Consider the following 17,452-nt stretch of genomic DNA (forward strand, 5'->3'; position numbering starts at 1 on the left):
TAGCCTCTCTATATTTCTCTTTGTTGATTGCTGAAAAATAATTTCTCCGTATTCTCTCAAGTTTTTTGCAAAGTTGCTTAAGCTCACGAAGTTTGGGAGAGTACCAAGGATTTCGATTAGCTCCTAACTTCTTACAAATCCATTTTTTGGGAGGACAGTGTTCAATGATGACTCAAGCCATTCATCAAATGTCTAAATTTCAGTGGTGGGATTTGAGTCAGGTGCTGGTCTAGTGTTTTCAAGAGTTGTCACCCAAGATTCTGTTGGAAGTTTTGACCATGTGCGAACCTGTCTTTTGGTTCCCACAGCTGACTTAATAGAAGCTTGAGAGACCTGAGTAAATGGAATTAGGAAATAGTCAGACCAGGGCACCAGAATAGGGACCCCAACCAAAAGATTCTTAAGATTAGAAAAGATGGGGTCAATGAAATAGCATTTATAGTGAGTGGGACCGCCAACTTTTTGATTAAGTTGAAACGCCCCCAGACCACCGACCAACTCACATGTAGCTGGATGTGAGGTGTCCTGAAAATGAATTTTAAGATCCCCTAATAGGGTAAAATTGGGGAGGGGGCTACCAAAATTGACTGCTATATCAGGAAGATCCCTGCGAAATGGGCCAAGAGGGCCTGGAGGGCGATAAATTAAAATCCCTGAGAAAGTGCAAACATGTGATAAACCAATTGCGAAAGAAAGACTATCACAGTTGGGTAGGGGACTTGCAGAAGTGCAGCAGTTAAATTCAGTTTTGTAGATAATTGCAATACTGCCTCCTCTTCTTGATTCCCGGCCCAGCCTCTGAATAGCATAACCAGAGGGTAGAGCTTGAACAATAGCAGGGTCAGCCTCGCTATTTAGCCATGTTTCTGTCAAAAACAACACATCAGGGCTCTCTTCTTCCAGCAGAAGCGGAATTTCTGTGGAATGCTTAGAAAGCGATCGCCAGTTAGGTTAACCTATATCTCTTCTATAGTGGTGTCAACACAATATCATGAGGATTCCTTTTGAACCATGTCTTACGTCTGTATACTTTGGTGAATTCTAGGACTTGTATACGTGGTTTAGTTCAATTCAGCCAATGTGACTGTCACACCTGAAAAATGATTTGTAAAAGGAAAGCACTATATTATGACTATGGGCCTCATTAAGAGTTTGGTGGTGCAGGACCGCCTTGCTCCAGCACCACCAAACCCATGTACCAACCGCAGCCAGAGCAGGAGTTTTCTCCTTCCTGGAGATGGTTCTTTGGCATTCGCAGGGCGGTGCCTATGAAATAGGCACCACAATAAGAATGTAAAAGGCAGTACCTGCAAAGGAATGGACTGCAGTCCATGCCGTGCATGTACTGGTGTGCATGCACACAGGGGGGGGGGGGCGGGGCGGCACATGTTGTGCCCCCATGTGCATGCACATGGCGTGAGAAACAAGCCGCCCTGTAGGGTCCCCTTTATTTCCTCACTGCCACACTTTTCATGGTGGTCTCACTGACATGAAAAGTGTGGCAATGAGAAAACAAGCAATATGCTTGGCAGGGCCTCTCTGATCCCTGGAGATAGCTGTAGGGAGAGGTTGGCACCAACACCTTTCTAATTGTAACAGAAGTGCTTTTCAACATACAGGAAGTACAACATTGTTTTTCTTTTCTTAAAGCTTCCTTCAAGGCAGGAGAGACAAAATAGGAAGAAGTATCACGATATTGTTCTTATAATAAAGATAATTGTTCATTCACCTTTCTAACTGGACCCTTTCATCTATCCTCAGCATGTCATAGTCAGGGTCTCACTGAGTGCAACAATGGGCAATGTATTCCCAGCGCATTCCGGTGTGATGGGGACAAGGACTGCAAAGATGGGAGTGACGAGGAGAACTGTCCAAGTAAGTAGAAGTCTTGTTTATTTACTAGTGCATCAACCTGATCCTTTTTAATTCAATTAAACTATGTTGCATAATTCTACATGTGCATTGTCTCTTGCAATATTCTGTATACGGTAGTGTGCTTTGTTGACCTCCATCTTGCCTCATCCTTAGTGTGAGAATTATACAACATTATTAAGGCCTCCTGCCTCATGCACCCTTCTCATATCTTGGGCTATTCATGCAGCATTCTACAATACTACCGTCTACACCGATTTTGCCTTTTGTCTTTCAAATGTCTTTCTTTTGCCTGTCACATGTCTTTTATATTTTAGATTTCACCCAGCAGCCAACAACTCACGGAATATTTGAAATGTATGCAATTCCTTATTCCTCCACCACCTCACTCTGTCCCGATATCAAATGACTGGTCGACTGAAACAGTCTGACCTCTTGTGCTGAGTGCGACCTCTTGAGCAAATGGAGGGCCTCTCAACCAGGCTAATCTACTTATCACCCAACTGGAGAGCATAAAGGTGACGCTCCTCCACATTTTGTATCCATCCGCATATGGCTTTATTACCTTTAAATGTTTGTGGTCTGCAGGAACTTGACGAAATATTTTTTAAGATCATATCAATCCGCCTGACAGGGGCGACGCAGTTGCCTATCAACTCCTACTAGAACCAAATATGACATATCAATAGATGAGCACAGCTCCTGCTACAGGGGAATGCAGGGGACATATTTATTGCTATTGCTCCGAATATACAATTATTAGCATATGTTTGCCTGATCGCCCAAATCGGAAAGTGCAACATCTGCTAAAGTCTCTTTGAATGTGTGAAGAATTATGGCTGTGCACCTTTTATGGTTTGTATCTTGCTGTGCCTTTTGACCAGCTGAGCAAGAAATAATTTTAAGCAGATTCTGTGCAGTTTGGTTTATGCGCTGCGGTCCAACAACTGTTAAGTAAAACGAACAAATGTATGGGCATTGCCTGCAAGAAATTGACCGAATGAGCTTCTTTCCTTCCTACCAATTTACTGTGGAACTCTTGGCCGATGGACCTTTGTTACCTGCTGAGAAGTGTAGAGGGGAGAAATAACTAATTAAAGCAAATCCTAATTTATAAGAACCATGACACTGAAGAATCACAGACTCTGAAATCCAAGTTAGTGGGTTTATTACGAAGCCAAAACCAACTGGATGTACGAACAACTCATAACGCGGTTGTAGAGATACATGGGAACTAATACAAATCCAAACCTACGAGCTAGTTTAATGCGATGAATCATAAACAGAATAACAATTTACAAAAGTAGAGCACAGACAATGATTGCACCCACGAGAAAATATCAGACTTCATCTGTGGTGAATGAATAAAAAGCATTAATCTGTCCCTACACTACCACACCTGTGACATACCTACTTAGCCTTCCCCAGGCAAGATCAGGAAAAGGTGTCAGTTTGTGAAGACTTCCAAAGAAGTACACTCACGTTGTGTAGGTCAAGTAGCCAAAGCTACGGAGCTCGTTCTAGGATTCTCCTTCTCTCTCTTTCAATCTCCTCTCCTGACTCCACCCCAGGGCACTGTCCCTAATACAAAACACAAAAACGTAGAACACGCCCACAGTTCACCTCACTTTGCTTGACACTTCTCACAGGTGATTTTCCATTTGAGTCGACTTCCAGCTCCTGGCTCGATGACCTTGATTCCCAGGCCTCCCTCAGTGAGAAAGAACACCGTCTCCCAATTATTAGCGTTCCTTACACATAGTATCTTCTCCTTCCCAAGCCTAACTCCTAAAACAAAAGGTGTTACTCTAACTAACAAAGACGACTTTCTCCACCTGCAACAGAAACGTGAGAACAGAACAAATTCAACATGCACATGAATTTCACTAGCAAATCCCTGTCTGAGAGCTTCCAGGGAAAATACATTTCAGGCCTACAGAAATTGGCCAACATAAGAATGAAACACATAGGTCCTTCAAATACACGCATTGGTGAACATTTAATTTGGGCCTTTCTTCTTCACATTACTTAAGCACATCAAATGCATCAAGCAGCTTATGAAATCCTACACGTTAAGCATAATTAGTCACATCAATGTGCAACTTTAATATGGTGGACGTTTATATCAAATGCATTACATCATGTATGAGCAACTTCATTAAGTGAATGCAGGCAACTACTAATAATTACATTATTCAGAACACAAATGCCACGTTATTTATTTGCACGGCACAAACATTTCTATCATTATAATTTCACTTTATTGCTAAATACGATCTAATACCCAAATGTTATCAAGGCAAATTATTACATATGTGGATGCTGACGATCCGTGATTATAATGCACCCCTACAAACAAAAGAGCACCATCACGATCCATCATAATGAAGATGAAACTCCTTTTAGCCAATGGTAATTATTGTATAACCTTTGAATGATTATCATTGTTTGAAGACATTTTCTTTTTGCACTGATTCTTGTACTGCATAAATGTTTGATGATGATTTATAGTGATCAGTAAATACTTTTTTTAAACTAACTGGCGATTCTGGGCAGTCATTTGTGAAATGGATATATTATTTTGTTCTGAATACATTATTTTGTTCTGCTATGAATTATTTCTAAAGAAAAGATAATTTTTGTTCTCCTGATGTAATTACCGAAAACTGGAACAGCCATCCACAATGCGTACTTGTGTAACCTATGTTGTTTTTCTAAAACTTTTGAATTTATACACATCATGGTACTGGAAATAAGTCGAGTCTCTTGTTACTCCACCACACATCACAGGCTTAACCTATCTTCTTTATTGTCGAAGTTGATACACAATGCGAGGCTGCAAACATGGTCCCTTTGCATATTCATGAGCTGGGCATGGCGTCTATTTAATTTGCTAGGAGCAATAAGGCACCCTACCCAATAATGGGTCCACGAGTGAAGCAACCGGGCGCACACTCACAGTTTGTGAATCTTGCCACATCAGTACAATGTTAGTAAAGCAACAGTCCCACCTAGTGGGTCTAGGGACAGTCCGCTAAGGCATATTGATGTGTGTTGTTGCACATTTATATACAACCACAAAGGTCACAGGTGTGTTTGTGTACCCTGTCATTTACTAGCTTCCATCATATGCACAAACAAGCATTGGCTTAGCCAATAGGTCTCGCCTTCGGGATCTTTTACGTTTTTAGTTATGTTTTATATTACTGTATGTGAAAGTTCTAATAAAGGTGTTAAAACTTTCACATACAATAATATAAAATATAACTAAAAAGTGAGAGCGGGGGCGCAGAGAGTAGAGGCAGGGTGCTGTCGCATAGAGCTAAGCAGGCAGAAGGTACTGGAAACACGGGGTGAGAGCGGGTAGAAAGGTGGGCAGAGAGTAGAGACAGGGAGCAGAGTGCTTTGGCATAGAGCCGGACAGGCAGAGGGCACCAGAAGCACGGTGTGATCTCCGGGCAAAGAGTAGAGACAGGGAGTAAGCAGGGTGCTGTGGCTTACAGCCAGACAGGCAGAGGGCACCGGAAGCAGGGGGGAGAGCGGGGCAAAGAGTAGAGACAGGGAGTAAGCAGGGTGCTGTGGCTTAGAGCCGGACAGGCAGAGGGCACCAGAAGCACGGGGTGAGAGCAAGGGGGTGGAAGAGAGTAGAGACAGGGAGCAAGCAGGGTGCTGTGGCATAGAGACGGACAGGCAGAGGGCACCAGAAGCACAGGGTGAAAGCAGGAGAGGGCAGAGGGCAGAGAAAGGAACGGGCAGCGGTGGGGTTCCAGGGACATGGAGTAGGGTGATGTGGCTTAGAGCCGGGCAGGCAGAGGGTATAGGAAGTATGGCGTACAGAAGGATTGTGAGCGCTGTAACCCTAGAGGGTGTGTGCAGAGGCGTGAGGGATTATACTCCTGCCCAACAGAAGAAATGTGAGAGCTGACACCTGTGTTTCATCACTTCTACTATGGCACCCGAAACTGATCAGAAATGGTTACTTTCCAAAGCGCAACCTACCGAGTAGGGAGGGGGCAAGAGCTGTCAGTCAAACCCCTGGACTTCACTTTCAGAAGATCCCATGCAATGCTCTTATGGGACAGTACTTCAAATCTTGTTGCCTCTGCAATTTTCGGGACGACCTGGTCTGACACTGGGGGTCAGGGTAATTACAACTTTTAAACAAAGTTGCCTTTGAATTTCAAAAGTCCGTTTATTTGTTTACGCTCCTCTTCAAGCTGCGTGCCTTGTGTTCCTGCAGCAAGATAATTACTGTTCATTTATTTCTGTCCTGAAACAAGGATTGGGAAACAGAGCCTGGGAAGTCTGCAAACAGCAGTAAAGCATGCGATGCGTTAGACAGATAAGAATCGCAAGGTCAGTTTATTGCTGCTGCAGTTGTCGTCCTTTGTTGCAGACAGTAAATTCATTTGAAAAAATCTGATTATATTTAACTGCAAAAGCACCAGTACGATCTACTCTTTAAACCGTGTCATTCGTCATTTTAAAACATAAATGCCTCAAAGAATAAACCAAATTGCATTTTATACTCTTGCATTTGAAATGGCCTCTCTCTGGGAACTCTCCCAGCATGTATACTATGTTTACGGTGCAGAGAAGAGAGGTAAAATAAACTCGGGTTTCTACTAACAAACAGAGCAGCGGAAGCGTTTGATGTGCATCTGGAAGAAGGGCTCAGAAACATGTGCAAGCTTGCAGTATATCACCTGAGGAATGAAGTAGACATTTCAACTCAAATTTGAGTTTCACGGATTTAGTCTGACCTGCTGGCAAAACTCTCTCAGGGAGTCAGGTTACCATGACCTTACAATCATAATAAACAAGCATTGTGCGGAATGCATAGATGGGGGCTGCAGCGGGAGAGAGAGGCGGAGGGGCACTTAATGAGCCATGATGGCTTGAAGGCATAATGAGATGAGAAAGGTAGATGGCGGCTGTGCAAGTTCATGCACAAATGCACGCAAGCTTTAGGCCAGGAAAAGCTTGTGGGTAGCACTTTGTTTACCCCTTACTAAAAGTCGAGGAAGCAGCCCATGCGCTGCTCTAGGCTCGACCTAAAAAGCCTTCATTTCCAACTATAAGGACTTCCCCGAAAGGTACACACAGCTTCTTTAACTATAGGGATCTCACTAAGTGATTTAAGAAAGTTGGATGTGTTAAGTGGTATTTCCAATTGTATTGTGATGTTTTCTAAGTTATGTGAATGGATGATGTGGATTGTGATGAGTCCAATGCATACATAGCGTAAATTTGCGATCATTAGACAATTTTAGGACAGTTATTAACCACAATCCAACCCGTGCTGGGATCAGTACCTTAAACCTATAGATATGAGGTAATGTTAACGTTGTTTAAGATTTCGAGCAACACTGCATAACCACATATTCCATGCATTCCTGTAAAACCAGTACAGTTGTAAGAATGTAACCAAATTAGTTACAAGTGGCGAGGCACTTGGGGTTATACAGTGTTTAAATAACTACCACCTGTCTTTTCTCTGATCCGCATGTTCGTTGCCCCACAGGTTGAGTGTTTATTTAATTCTACACTGTCAATCCATTAATTCTCTGCTCTCTCTTTACAAGACTTTTGGCCAGTTAGACTGTCCCTCCGTTCTAATGCCTGCATTTTTTCTATTTCTGGCCATCTCTGGAAAGGAACCACTAATCAAAGAAACTGCAAGGCAAAGTTTGGATAAAATTTTTGCTTGTAAAATAACTGGAGCAAATAGGTAGGAAAAAGACATTGGAAACATTGGCAATTACCTTTGAAGTTAACCTCTGTTAGTGTTCATAATCTTCCCAATGCCCGCCCTCTGCTATTCTCCGGGGAACAACCATTTCTCTTATACTAAAACAAAACTTATAGTATGCTATATATAAATGTACACTCATCCTGATTCTTCTAATTCAGATCTTCCAGTTGTGCGGGAGTGCAGCTCATTTTGCACCCCTAAGTGAAACGTAATTGTTCAAAACCAATACCTTTCGTGAAACAGCCATTATATATAAGACAAAATAATCGAAGTAACTCTGGAAAACTGGTCTGGTGAAAAACCCTCAGGACCATAATCCTAGAGTAGAGAAATTATCGGCATACTGGATCCTTCTTTGAGCTAGACTCTGTAGGTATTAGTTACCTTTTCATTAAAGTGGATTAGCTTCTTTCATGTATTTATAGCAATTGTCAGTCAGAAGGTCCAATTAGCTAACCAGTGTAGCCACAATTAGGACCAGTGATTCGTTAGAGAAGGGTGTAATAATTTTATCTCACAGAGATTATGAATTGAAACATTCACTTCCTGATTATTTTTTAAGTAAACCTCTGTCCTTTCAGGGCACCACATCTAGCAGTTTGTAGGCTGATCTTCTGATTTGTACCCACCAACATGAAGTCTCTCTCTGAGATTGACCCTCAATTCGCCATCTCGAATTTTTTATGGATTTCCCGTAGACATTCTTTAGCATTGTGTTTCAGTGTCTCATTATCCCTATCTAAAAGTTCCCATAAGATGGAGAGCAATCGTTGATGTGACCACCACTTGACAATTTTGAGGGCAGATACATTACTGTCCAATCATTTCTTCTTGCTGGCCAATTTTCCTATCCAGAACCTTAGTTGCTAATGTGTAAATGTTATATTTTGTTAAATCCAAAGTGTCCTTTACAAACCTCAAAAGTCTCTGTTAATTGGATATTATGCACGTGTCTAAAGGTTATTCTGTCCTTCCCCCCACACCTTGTCTAATATCCTATTTTCATACCCTGGTATAAAATGGGATTCGCCATAGTGGTGTAAGGAGGGAAGGAAACAAATGGAAAGGGGCGACCACTCGGTCCCCCCGAACGTATGGGGAGTACCCCGATCCCCCCGGGAAGCCATTTTGGGCGGGAGGCGAGTCTCGGCTGGTATGCCCGAAGCGGCGTAGCCGGGGCGCGCCTTTTCCCGCCCAAGAGGGGGTTGTCCTAGGTTGTCCTAGACACCAACACCGCTAGCCACGCCCTGGAGGCGGATTGGAGGTGGGTACACGCCCGCCCGAAGAAGGATAAAAGGAGCGACAAGCCAAGGAAGCATCCTCTTGTTCCTGTGCTCTGAAGCTGCACCTACCCGCACGTGAGCTCGAGACGGAACGAAGAGCCAATTTTGAGAATTAATCGTGTGTTTCTTCTTTCAGTGAGTTCGGGGCTTTCTGCTTAGGACCTTTGAGGAATATACGTGGACGATGCCTAGCAAGAAGGTCGGAAAGAGGATCGGGACCGATCAGATGCTCCGTATGCTGATGAAAGACATGGCGGATATGAAAAAGCAGATGGCGGTAATGAATGGTGTGGGGGGGCCTAAGAGAGTCATCGGACCAGCATTGCCGGGAGTAGTCCCTAGCGGGAGAGGCAGAAGGGCCAAGAAGGGAGCGTCGGGGGGGGAAGCCCCGGTGCCCGAAGTACCCCCTGCGCACCCGGTCACCCCGATCGAGGCCCCGACTCCGGTCCCAGACGTGGGCCAACCGATCCCTGTGGTAGTCACTCCTGTGAACGGGGAGTATATGCCTCCTGAGCTGGCTGCCCAGTTGGCGGCATGGTTAGGCAAAGAAAACGAGGGGGCCACAGCTGAGGAAGCCAGGGCAATAATGAAGCAGTTGCGGCAATCGAAAGATGCTGCGAAGGCACCGTCTCCTTTTGTTTCCCCGCAGGCTCCCGTGGAACAACCAGTGTCGGGCGTTGGTTCGGCAGGAACTACGGTCACAGTGGCCGGTTCAGGTAAGCAGCCATTGCCGATTGCGGGGGAGGGATCGGTACCTTCAAGGAGGGAAAAAGTTGTTCAGCATATCCCGATGGAGGTAAAAGAAAGGATATGGGCTGATAAATATGTGAACATGTTTTCCTTGTTGACCGATCACTATGAGATTGAGCATGTAAAAAATCAAAAAGAGTTTCTGCATCCTAGTGTATGGCGCGCCAAGATGGCCGTTTTCAGAGTTGATGAGTCGATCGACAATTGGGGCAGAGCGTTTGGAATGTTCATTGCAATTATGGGGGAACGTAGGCCCGAATTATTGGTGGGATTAGCCGTGTATCAGACACGTATCATGGAATTTTTTGGAACATATGGTGGCAATCAATGGTTGTATTACGATAGCATATTTCGTAAGTCCAAGGAGCACGACTCATCCCTGACGTGGGATTGTTTCGACTCCATTTCCTGGCAAAAAATTGAGAAGTCAGGCACGGCGAAGTCGCCATCTTTAGGGGGGGGTATGGTCGAGTTTTCCCGCCATTCGTCTGGGGCGCCCTTTCGGGCAGGATCGAGCAATGATCAGCACACAAGGAATAATGGCAACTCAGGTAAAAAAGGGGTCTGCTGGAGCTTTAACAGAGGTAAATGTACTAGGCCGCAGGGATCTTGCAGGTTTAGGCATGAATGTACTGGGTGCGGGCAGTCCTCTCACCCCGAGACCATGTGCAGAGCCAAAAATGGTGATCCGGGAAGTAGAGGGGGCGCCAAACAGGTCTGAAATAGTCCGAGGGGCGCCTCTCCCTACCCCGATTGATATCATGGCAATGATTCCTTGGTTGAACGAATATCCGGATCATATCTCCGCTGGGGTGTTGCGAGATGGTTTTTCATATAGTTTCCGCATCCCGGCGGGGGATTTTCAGGGTAAAGCGCAATGCAGGAACCAACTGTCGGTTCTGCAGAATACGGCGGTGGTACAAGCTAAGGTTGGGAAGGAGGTGACCCGAGGTCGGGTTGCCGGCCCATTTGACATGCCGCCTGTTGCTCATTTTGTTTGTTCGCCTCTGGGAGTGGTCCCCAAAAAGGACTCAGGGGAATTCAGGTTGATACATAATTTGTCAGCCCCAAGGGGTCTTTCGGTGAACGACGCGATTGACCCGGGAGTTTGTTCGGTGCGGTACGCATCTTTTGATGAGGCTGTCGCCATGTTGAATCGCCTGGGGCCCGGAGCGCTGATGGCCAAGTCGGACATTGAGTCGGCGTTCCGGTTGCTCCCGATACACCCAGATGATCAGCGTCTCCTTGGTTTCATGTTTCAGGGACGCTATTACATGGATAAATGTATGCCAATGGGTTGCTCCATTTCTTGTACGTATTTTGAAAGATTCAGTAGTTTTTTACAATGGGCGTTCACAAGAACAACAGGGTTTACACATGTTATGCATTATCTTGATGATTTTCTATTTCTGGGGGCAGCCGGGGACATGGAATGTGCACAGGCTTTGAATGAATTTTGTGATCTCATGACCCGCTTTGGCGTGCCATTGGCACCAGGTAAGACAGTGGGCCCGGCTACTTCGCTCGAGTTTCTTGGAATAGAGCTCGACTCCGAAGAGGGGTGCTTCCGTTTGCCTAAGGAAAAGGTAACGAAGTTTAAGACATCACTTGAAACATGTATGGGTGAGACGAAGGTAAATTTGCATCAGTTGCAGCAAGCTGTGGGTCAGCTGAACTTTGCCCTTAGAGTAATACCGATGGCTCGCCCCTTTTCCCGCTCTATTGCTCAAGCCATGGTCGGCCTTAAGGAAGGGCACCACCGCACAAGGCTCTCGGCAGAGGTCCGCCAGGACATGCGCATATGGTTGGCATTCCTGGCGGATTTCAACGGTCGTGTCGTGTGGACCAAACCAGCGGTCTCCTCCGTGGAGCTGGGGTTGTGGACGGACTCGGCAGGGAGCGTGGGTTTTGGCGCCATCCTGGGTAATCATTGGTCGGCACGAACCTGGCCGCCATGGTGGCACCAGAATGGGCTGACAGGTAACATTGGGTTTCTCGAACTGTTCCCTATCCTGGTGGCCTTGAAAACATGGCCTGAGGATTTTCGTGATCGCTCTGTGGTTTTCTGGTCTGATAATATGACCGTGGTTGAGTGTATCAATAGTCAGGCAGCACGCTGCAAATGGATCTTGAGACTGTTGAAGGAAATTGTCCTGCTGTGTATGAGACTAAACGTCCACTTTAGGGCGAGACATGTGCCAGGGGTGTTAAATCAGGCAGCTGATGCACTTTCTCGTTCCCGTATGCAGGCCTTCTGGGGTTTTCTGCCCTCAGCGGACCCGGTGGCGGCACCATTTCCCGAAGCTCTCTGGTCTCTCGGTGCCCCGGACTACAAGACCTCGTGGGAGAGAGTTTAGCACCCAGGACAAGGAAGGCTTATGAAGGGGCGTTCCGTTCTTATTTGTCCTTTTTGGGTTCAGTTAGGGGGGAGCTGTGGGGCCAAGAAGAGTATGTCCTGAACTTTTTGTTATCATTACATCAGGCAGGCAAATCAGTGGCTACGGCCAATAGGCACCGGGCCGCCATTTCTTTCATGGCACGGGCCCATGGCATACAGGATCCCACGGCGTCTTTCTTGGTGCAGAAGGCGCTGCGTGGGTGGCAACGCCGTGAGGGTTGCAGAGTGGATGAAAGACATCCGATAGGTCTTGAAAGGTTGGCCCTGTTACTGTCCGTACTCCCTGCGACATGTTCGTCTCAATCAGAGACAGTGCTATTCCGGGCCGCTTTTGCATTAGCATTCCATGGGGCTATGCGGGTAAGCGAGCTGGTAGCGAGGAACAAGCAGGATACGGGGGGAGGTCTGTGCCGTGAGCACATTCAAATTAAGGGGGAGACAATGGTAGTCTCATTTGTCAGGTCCAAGACCGATCAGAAGGCGATCGGAGACAGTGTAGTGGTTCAGCGGATTCCGGGATCTCCCATGTGCCCGGTAGCATGCGTTGAGGAGTATTTGGCGCAGAGGGCGGCATCATGGGAGGGAAGCTTGCTGAGGCACGCCGACGCCACCCCGCTGACTACTTTTCAGTTTCAGCGGGTGCTAACGATGGCGATCGCAGCGCGGGCTTGAACCCGTGCGAGTTTGGGACCCATTCCTTCAGGATAGGGGCTGCTACAGAGGCTACAGCCAGGGGTCTGAGTGTGGAAAAAGTGAAACAGTTGGGGCGTTGGTCCTCGAATTGTTATAAAAGGTATGTGCGGTTGCACATGTTGTGAGGCCTATGTCTTGTACTCACGCTTCTTGTTTTTGTTTGGTTTACAGTGTCGCGAGCTTACGAAGCGGGGCGGACTGTGCAGTCGACCCGACACCTGGGAACCAGCGGTCAAAGATCACCGGCTGAGGAAAGAGTGGTGTGGGTCGTGGGCCACTCATACGTGAGGCGTGCCGCAGACGTATTCAAAGCAGGTGACATGATTCACATGGCTGGGGAATACGGGTACAGGGTGACCTTCTACGGAAGGGGCGGGCTCTGTATTGACCAGTTTCAAAGTTTTATCGAGGGTTTGTTAGAGCGGACAAGGTCACCGCCATCTATAATCATAGTGCATCTTGGGGGCAATGATTTGGTGACCACTGGTAGACGAATACTTCTCGAGTTGATACTATCCACAGTGAGTTGGTTGGCGAGAAGGGTTCCAGGGTGCACGATTGCATGGTCCCATATGATTCCACGAAAAGTGTGGCGGGGGCTATTTCGGTGGCTGCTGTAAATCATTCAGTGAAGAAGGTGAATAACAAGCTTGGTAGATTGTTCCGTACTAGTACATTGCATTCTATTCCGCATGGGTGTATCAGGGGGGACCAAATGTATCTAGAGGATGGAGTTCATTTGTCCCGGGTGGGGAATTCTTTACTCATAGGAGACTTCGTAGCCTGGTTAAAGAGTTTGCAGCCATGACCTTTAAGTAGGAGTTTTTGTGGGGGGTCCGGATAGCCGGTCAACTATCCGGCCTGTGGCGGTAAGGTCATGATCGGTGAGCAGGAATTAGAAGATCCCTAGAGGTAGGGCGTCACCCATTATGGATGGGAGCGCCCGGGGGGAGGCGGCCATTGGCCCCTCAAACGGGGAGGCGGTCCCCTCTAAGGATGGGGACTCCGAAAGGGAAGGCGGCCATAGGCCCCTCCCTAGGGAGGAGGGGCTAGGGCCCCTCCTGGGAATTTCCCGGGGCCAGGACATCTGCGACGGCAGATGTGGTAAGTTGTGTGGGGTGGGAGGGGGGTCTACGCTACCTTCTAGACACCTCACACGAGTCCTCGGACGACCACTAAAGATGGCGTCGAGTTATCAAGGGGCCCCCGCTAAGACAAGGGAAATTGGAAGTTGGCACAGAGGTACAGTCCTCTGTGCGACCGCCCCTCACAAGTGAGGGGGGGAGTTCTGGTAGTAGGGATCTGACACCGGTTACGACCTTGCCGTTGGCCCGTAAATGTTAGGATGTACAATTTCAAAGTTTGAGTAATGCATTTGCAGGATGTTTAGTATCGGCTAGGAGAACCTTTGTATTAGAGATGTGTTAAGGTCAGCCAAGAACATCGTAATGTGTAAATGAAATTGTACATGATATGAAACTGTTATTTTTAACGTTTTAATTTTGTTTCATATTTTAATAAATACGGCCGGGAGGGTAACTCCCTCCCGCCTTCCACAAGTTCAGAACTGTTTCCGTCTTCCCATCCTTTGGGGATTGTGTTGAGAGGGGGTGGCGGGTATCTCAGCCATATGGAAAGGGGCGACCACTCGGTCCCCCCGAACGTATGGTGGAGTACCCCGATCCCCCCGGGAAGCCATTTTGGGCGGGAGGCGAGTCTCGGCTGGTATGCCCGAAGCGGCGTAGCCGGGGTGCGCCTTTTCCCGCCCAAGAGGGGGTTGTCCTAGACACCAACACCGCTAGCCACGCCCTGGAGGCGGATTGGAGGTGGGTACACGCCCGCCCGAAGAAGGATAAAAGGAGCGACAAGCCAAGGAAGCATCCTCTTGTTCCTGTGCTCTGAAGCTGCACCTCCCCGTTGCACGTGAGCTCGAGCCGGAACGAAGAGCCAATTTTGACCCACCCACCAGCCCCTGATGATAGCGATTTGTGGAATAAAATCGAGTGTCATGATATTGTTTTTTCTTACAGGTTGTTTTGAATAAAGTTGTTAATTTGGTGTGTAATAAAGTCGATAATTTTTCCTTTTCAGCATGTTTTATTCAGCAAAATAGTTGCACCGGATGCTCGGTAGAGATTATACTTCGATTCGCTTAAGTATAAATTGTTTTTCTCCATTTTAGTCTTAGATTGTCGTATTTATTGTGGTCGGGCGGTAAGGTCATGATCGGTGAGCAGGAATTAGAAGATCCCTAGAGGTAGGGCGTCACCCATTATGGATGGGAGCGCCCGGGGGGAGGCGGCTATTGGCCCCTCAAACGGGGAGGCGGTCCCCTCTAAGGATGGGGACGCCGAAAGGGAAGGCGGCCATAGGCCCCTCCCTGGGGAGGAGGGGCTAGGGCCCCTCCTGGGAATTTCCCGGGGCCAGGACATCTGCGACGGCAGATGTGGTAAGTTGTGTGGGGTGGGAGGGGGGTCTACGCTGCCTTCTAGACACCTCACACGAGTCCTCGGACGACCACTAAAGATGGCGTCGAGTTATCAAGGGGCCCCCGCTAAGACAAGGGAAATTGGAAGTTGGCACAGAGGTACAGTCCTCTGTGCGACCGCCCCTCACAAGTGAGGGGGGGAGTTCTGGTAGTAGGGATCTGACACCGGTTACGACCTTGCCGTTGGCCCGTAAATGTTAGGATGTACAATTTCAAAGTTTGAGTAATGCATTTGCAGGATTTTTAGTATCGGCTAGGAGAACCTTTGTATTAGAGATGTGTTAAGGTCAGCCAAGAACATCGTAATGTGTAAATGAAATTGTACATGATATGAAACTGTTATTTTTAACGTTTTAATTTTGTTTCATATTTTAATAAATACGGCCGGGAGGGTAACTCCCTCCCGCCTTCCACAAGTTCAGAACTGTTTCCGTCTTCCCATCCTTTGGGGATTGTGTTGAGAGGGGGTGGCGGGTGTCTCAGCCATATCTACCTAAAACCCCCTGCATGTCAGTATGAAGCCTCTTAACTATGTTTCGGTCTGCATATTTGTGTGAATCATATAGTTCCTGCGAGAACATCCTTAGGTAGTGACTGTTCAATGTATGCTCACTGTTCACAAGAACCACCCAGCACCTCTCATCTCAGTTCAGCTGATGGATAACTTCTGATAAGGGGTAGGAATGATGACGCCACCTTGAAATTTAGTTACAAGCACACTTTATTTTTAACTCATGTTTTTCCACACAAATATCAATCAATCAATCAGGAGTTTGTTAAAGCGCGACTACTCACCCGTGAGGGTCTCAAGGTGCTAGGGGTGGGGGGCTAGGGGGGGGTGCAGGCTCCATTCCATCAAGGAGGGGGTCTGTCGAAGAGCCAGGTTTTGATGTTTCTTGCGAAGATGGGGAGCGATGTTGTCTGTCTGAGGTGGAGCGGAAGGGCGTTCCATGCTTTGGCCGCGAGGAAGGAGAAGGAGCGGCCTCCCGATCTGGTCTTTCTGGTGTGAGGGTCCACGGCGTAGGAAAGCTGGGCTGATCGTAGGGTCCTTTGGGGTGCGTGGAATTTGAGTTGGCTGTTCAGGTATGCTGGTCCGGTGCCGTGGAGGGCCTTGTGTGCGTGGGTGAGCATCTTAAAGGTGATTCTCGCCTCGACGGGGAGCCAGTGGAGTGTGCGCAGGTGCTGGGAGATGTGGCAGTGTTTTGGCAGGTTGAGGACCAGTCTTGCGGCGGCGTTCTGGATGTTCTGTAGCTTGCGGATGAGGTTTTTGTTTATTCCGGCATAGAGTGCGTTGCCGTAGTCGAGTCTGCTGGTGACCAGGGCGTGAGTGACTGTCTTTCGGTGTTCGAGGGGGATCCATTTGAAGGTCTTACGAAGGAGGTGGAGGGTGTGGAAGCAGGAAGATGAGACAGAGTTGATCTGGCGGTCCATTTTGAGCTCGGAGTCCAGGATGATTCCCAGGTTGCGTGTGTGGTCTGTGGGGGTTGGCGGGTTTCCGAGGGCGGTGAGCCACCAGGTGTCGCTCCAGGCGTCGGGGTTTGGGCCCATGATGAGTACTTCTGTTTTGTTGGTGTTTAGTTGTAGGCAGCTGTTTTTCATCCATTTGGCGACGGCTTCCATGCCTTCTCGAAAGTTGCGTCTGGCGGTGTTGGGCTCGTTGGATAGGGAGAGGATGAGCTGGGTGTCGTCTGCGTATGACACGATGTTGAGTCCGTAGGTTCTGACGATGGGGGTAAGTGGAGCCATGTAGACGTTGAAGAGCGTCGGGCTGAGGGAGGAGCCCTGGGGGACTCCGCAGGTGGTAGGTGTGGGGTCCGCGAGGAAAGGGGGGAGTCTGACCCGCTGCGTCCTGCCGGAGAGGAAGGAGCAGATCCAGTCGAGGGCCTTGTCCTGGATTCCTGCATTGTAGAGTCTGCGTATTAGGGTGCGGTGGGAGACTGTGTTGAGCGCCGCTGATAGGTCGAGCAGGGTTGAGGGGTATGAATCGGAACATTTTATTCTGAAGTTTGGAGAGGACATTTACACATGATCTCCTTAAAATAAAACAGAGGTGTTTTGCGCCATTTAGTTTTGCGACTAAGCGCCCCTTACTCTTGTGTAAGTCTTCGTTTAAAAAGTAAGTGAGATTAATGAGGAAGGGTTCATCCCAGAAAGATTGCTGATTCAGGAAACGGTGGAGGTTATAGGAACACTTACAGCCTGTGTTCGCTTGC

General features: G+C 47.6%; 1 protein-coding gene across 1 annotated transcript in view; it reads left to right on the forward strand.

Moving 5' to 3' along the window:
* CORIN (corin, serine peptidase) overlaps positions 1-17,452 on the forward strand; it is a 1,855,778-nt gene that overhangs the window by 1,252,637 nt on the left and 585,689 nt on the right. The window contains exon 9 of the mRNA XM_086962682.1: positions 1,762-1,875. Within this exon, the coding sequence (XP_086818808.1) occupies positions 1,762-1,875 (114 nt within the window). The remainder of the gene's footprint in view (positions 1-1,761; positions 1,876-17,452) is intronic.

Source organism: Lissotriton vulgaris, chromosome 3_1, assembly GCF_964263255.1.
Source record: "Lissotriton vulgaris chromosome 3_1, aLisVul1.2, whole genome shotgun sequence".
Classification (NCBI taxonomy): Eukaryota; Metazoa; Chordata; class Amphibia; order Caudata; family Salamandridae; genus Lissotriton; species Lissotriton vulgaris.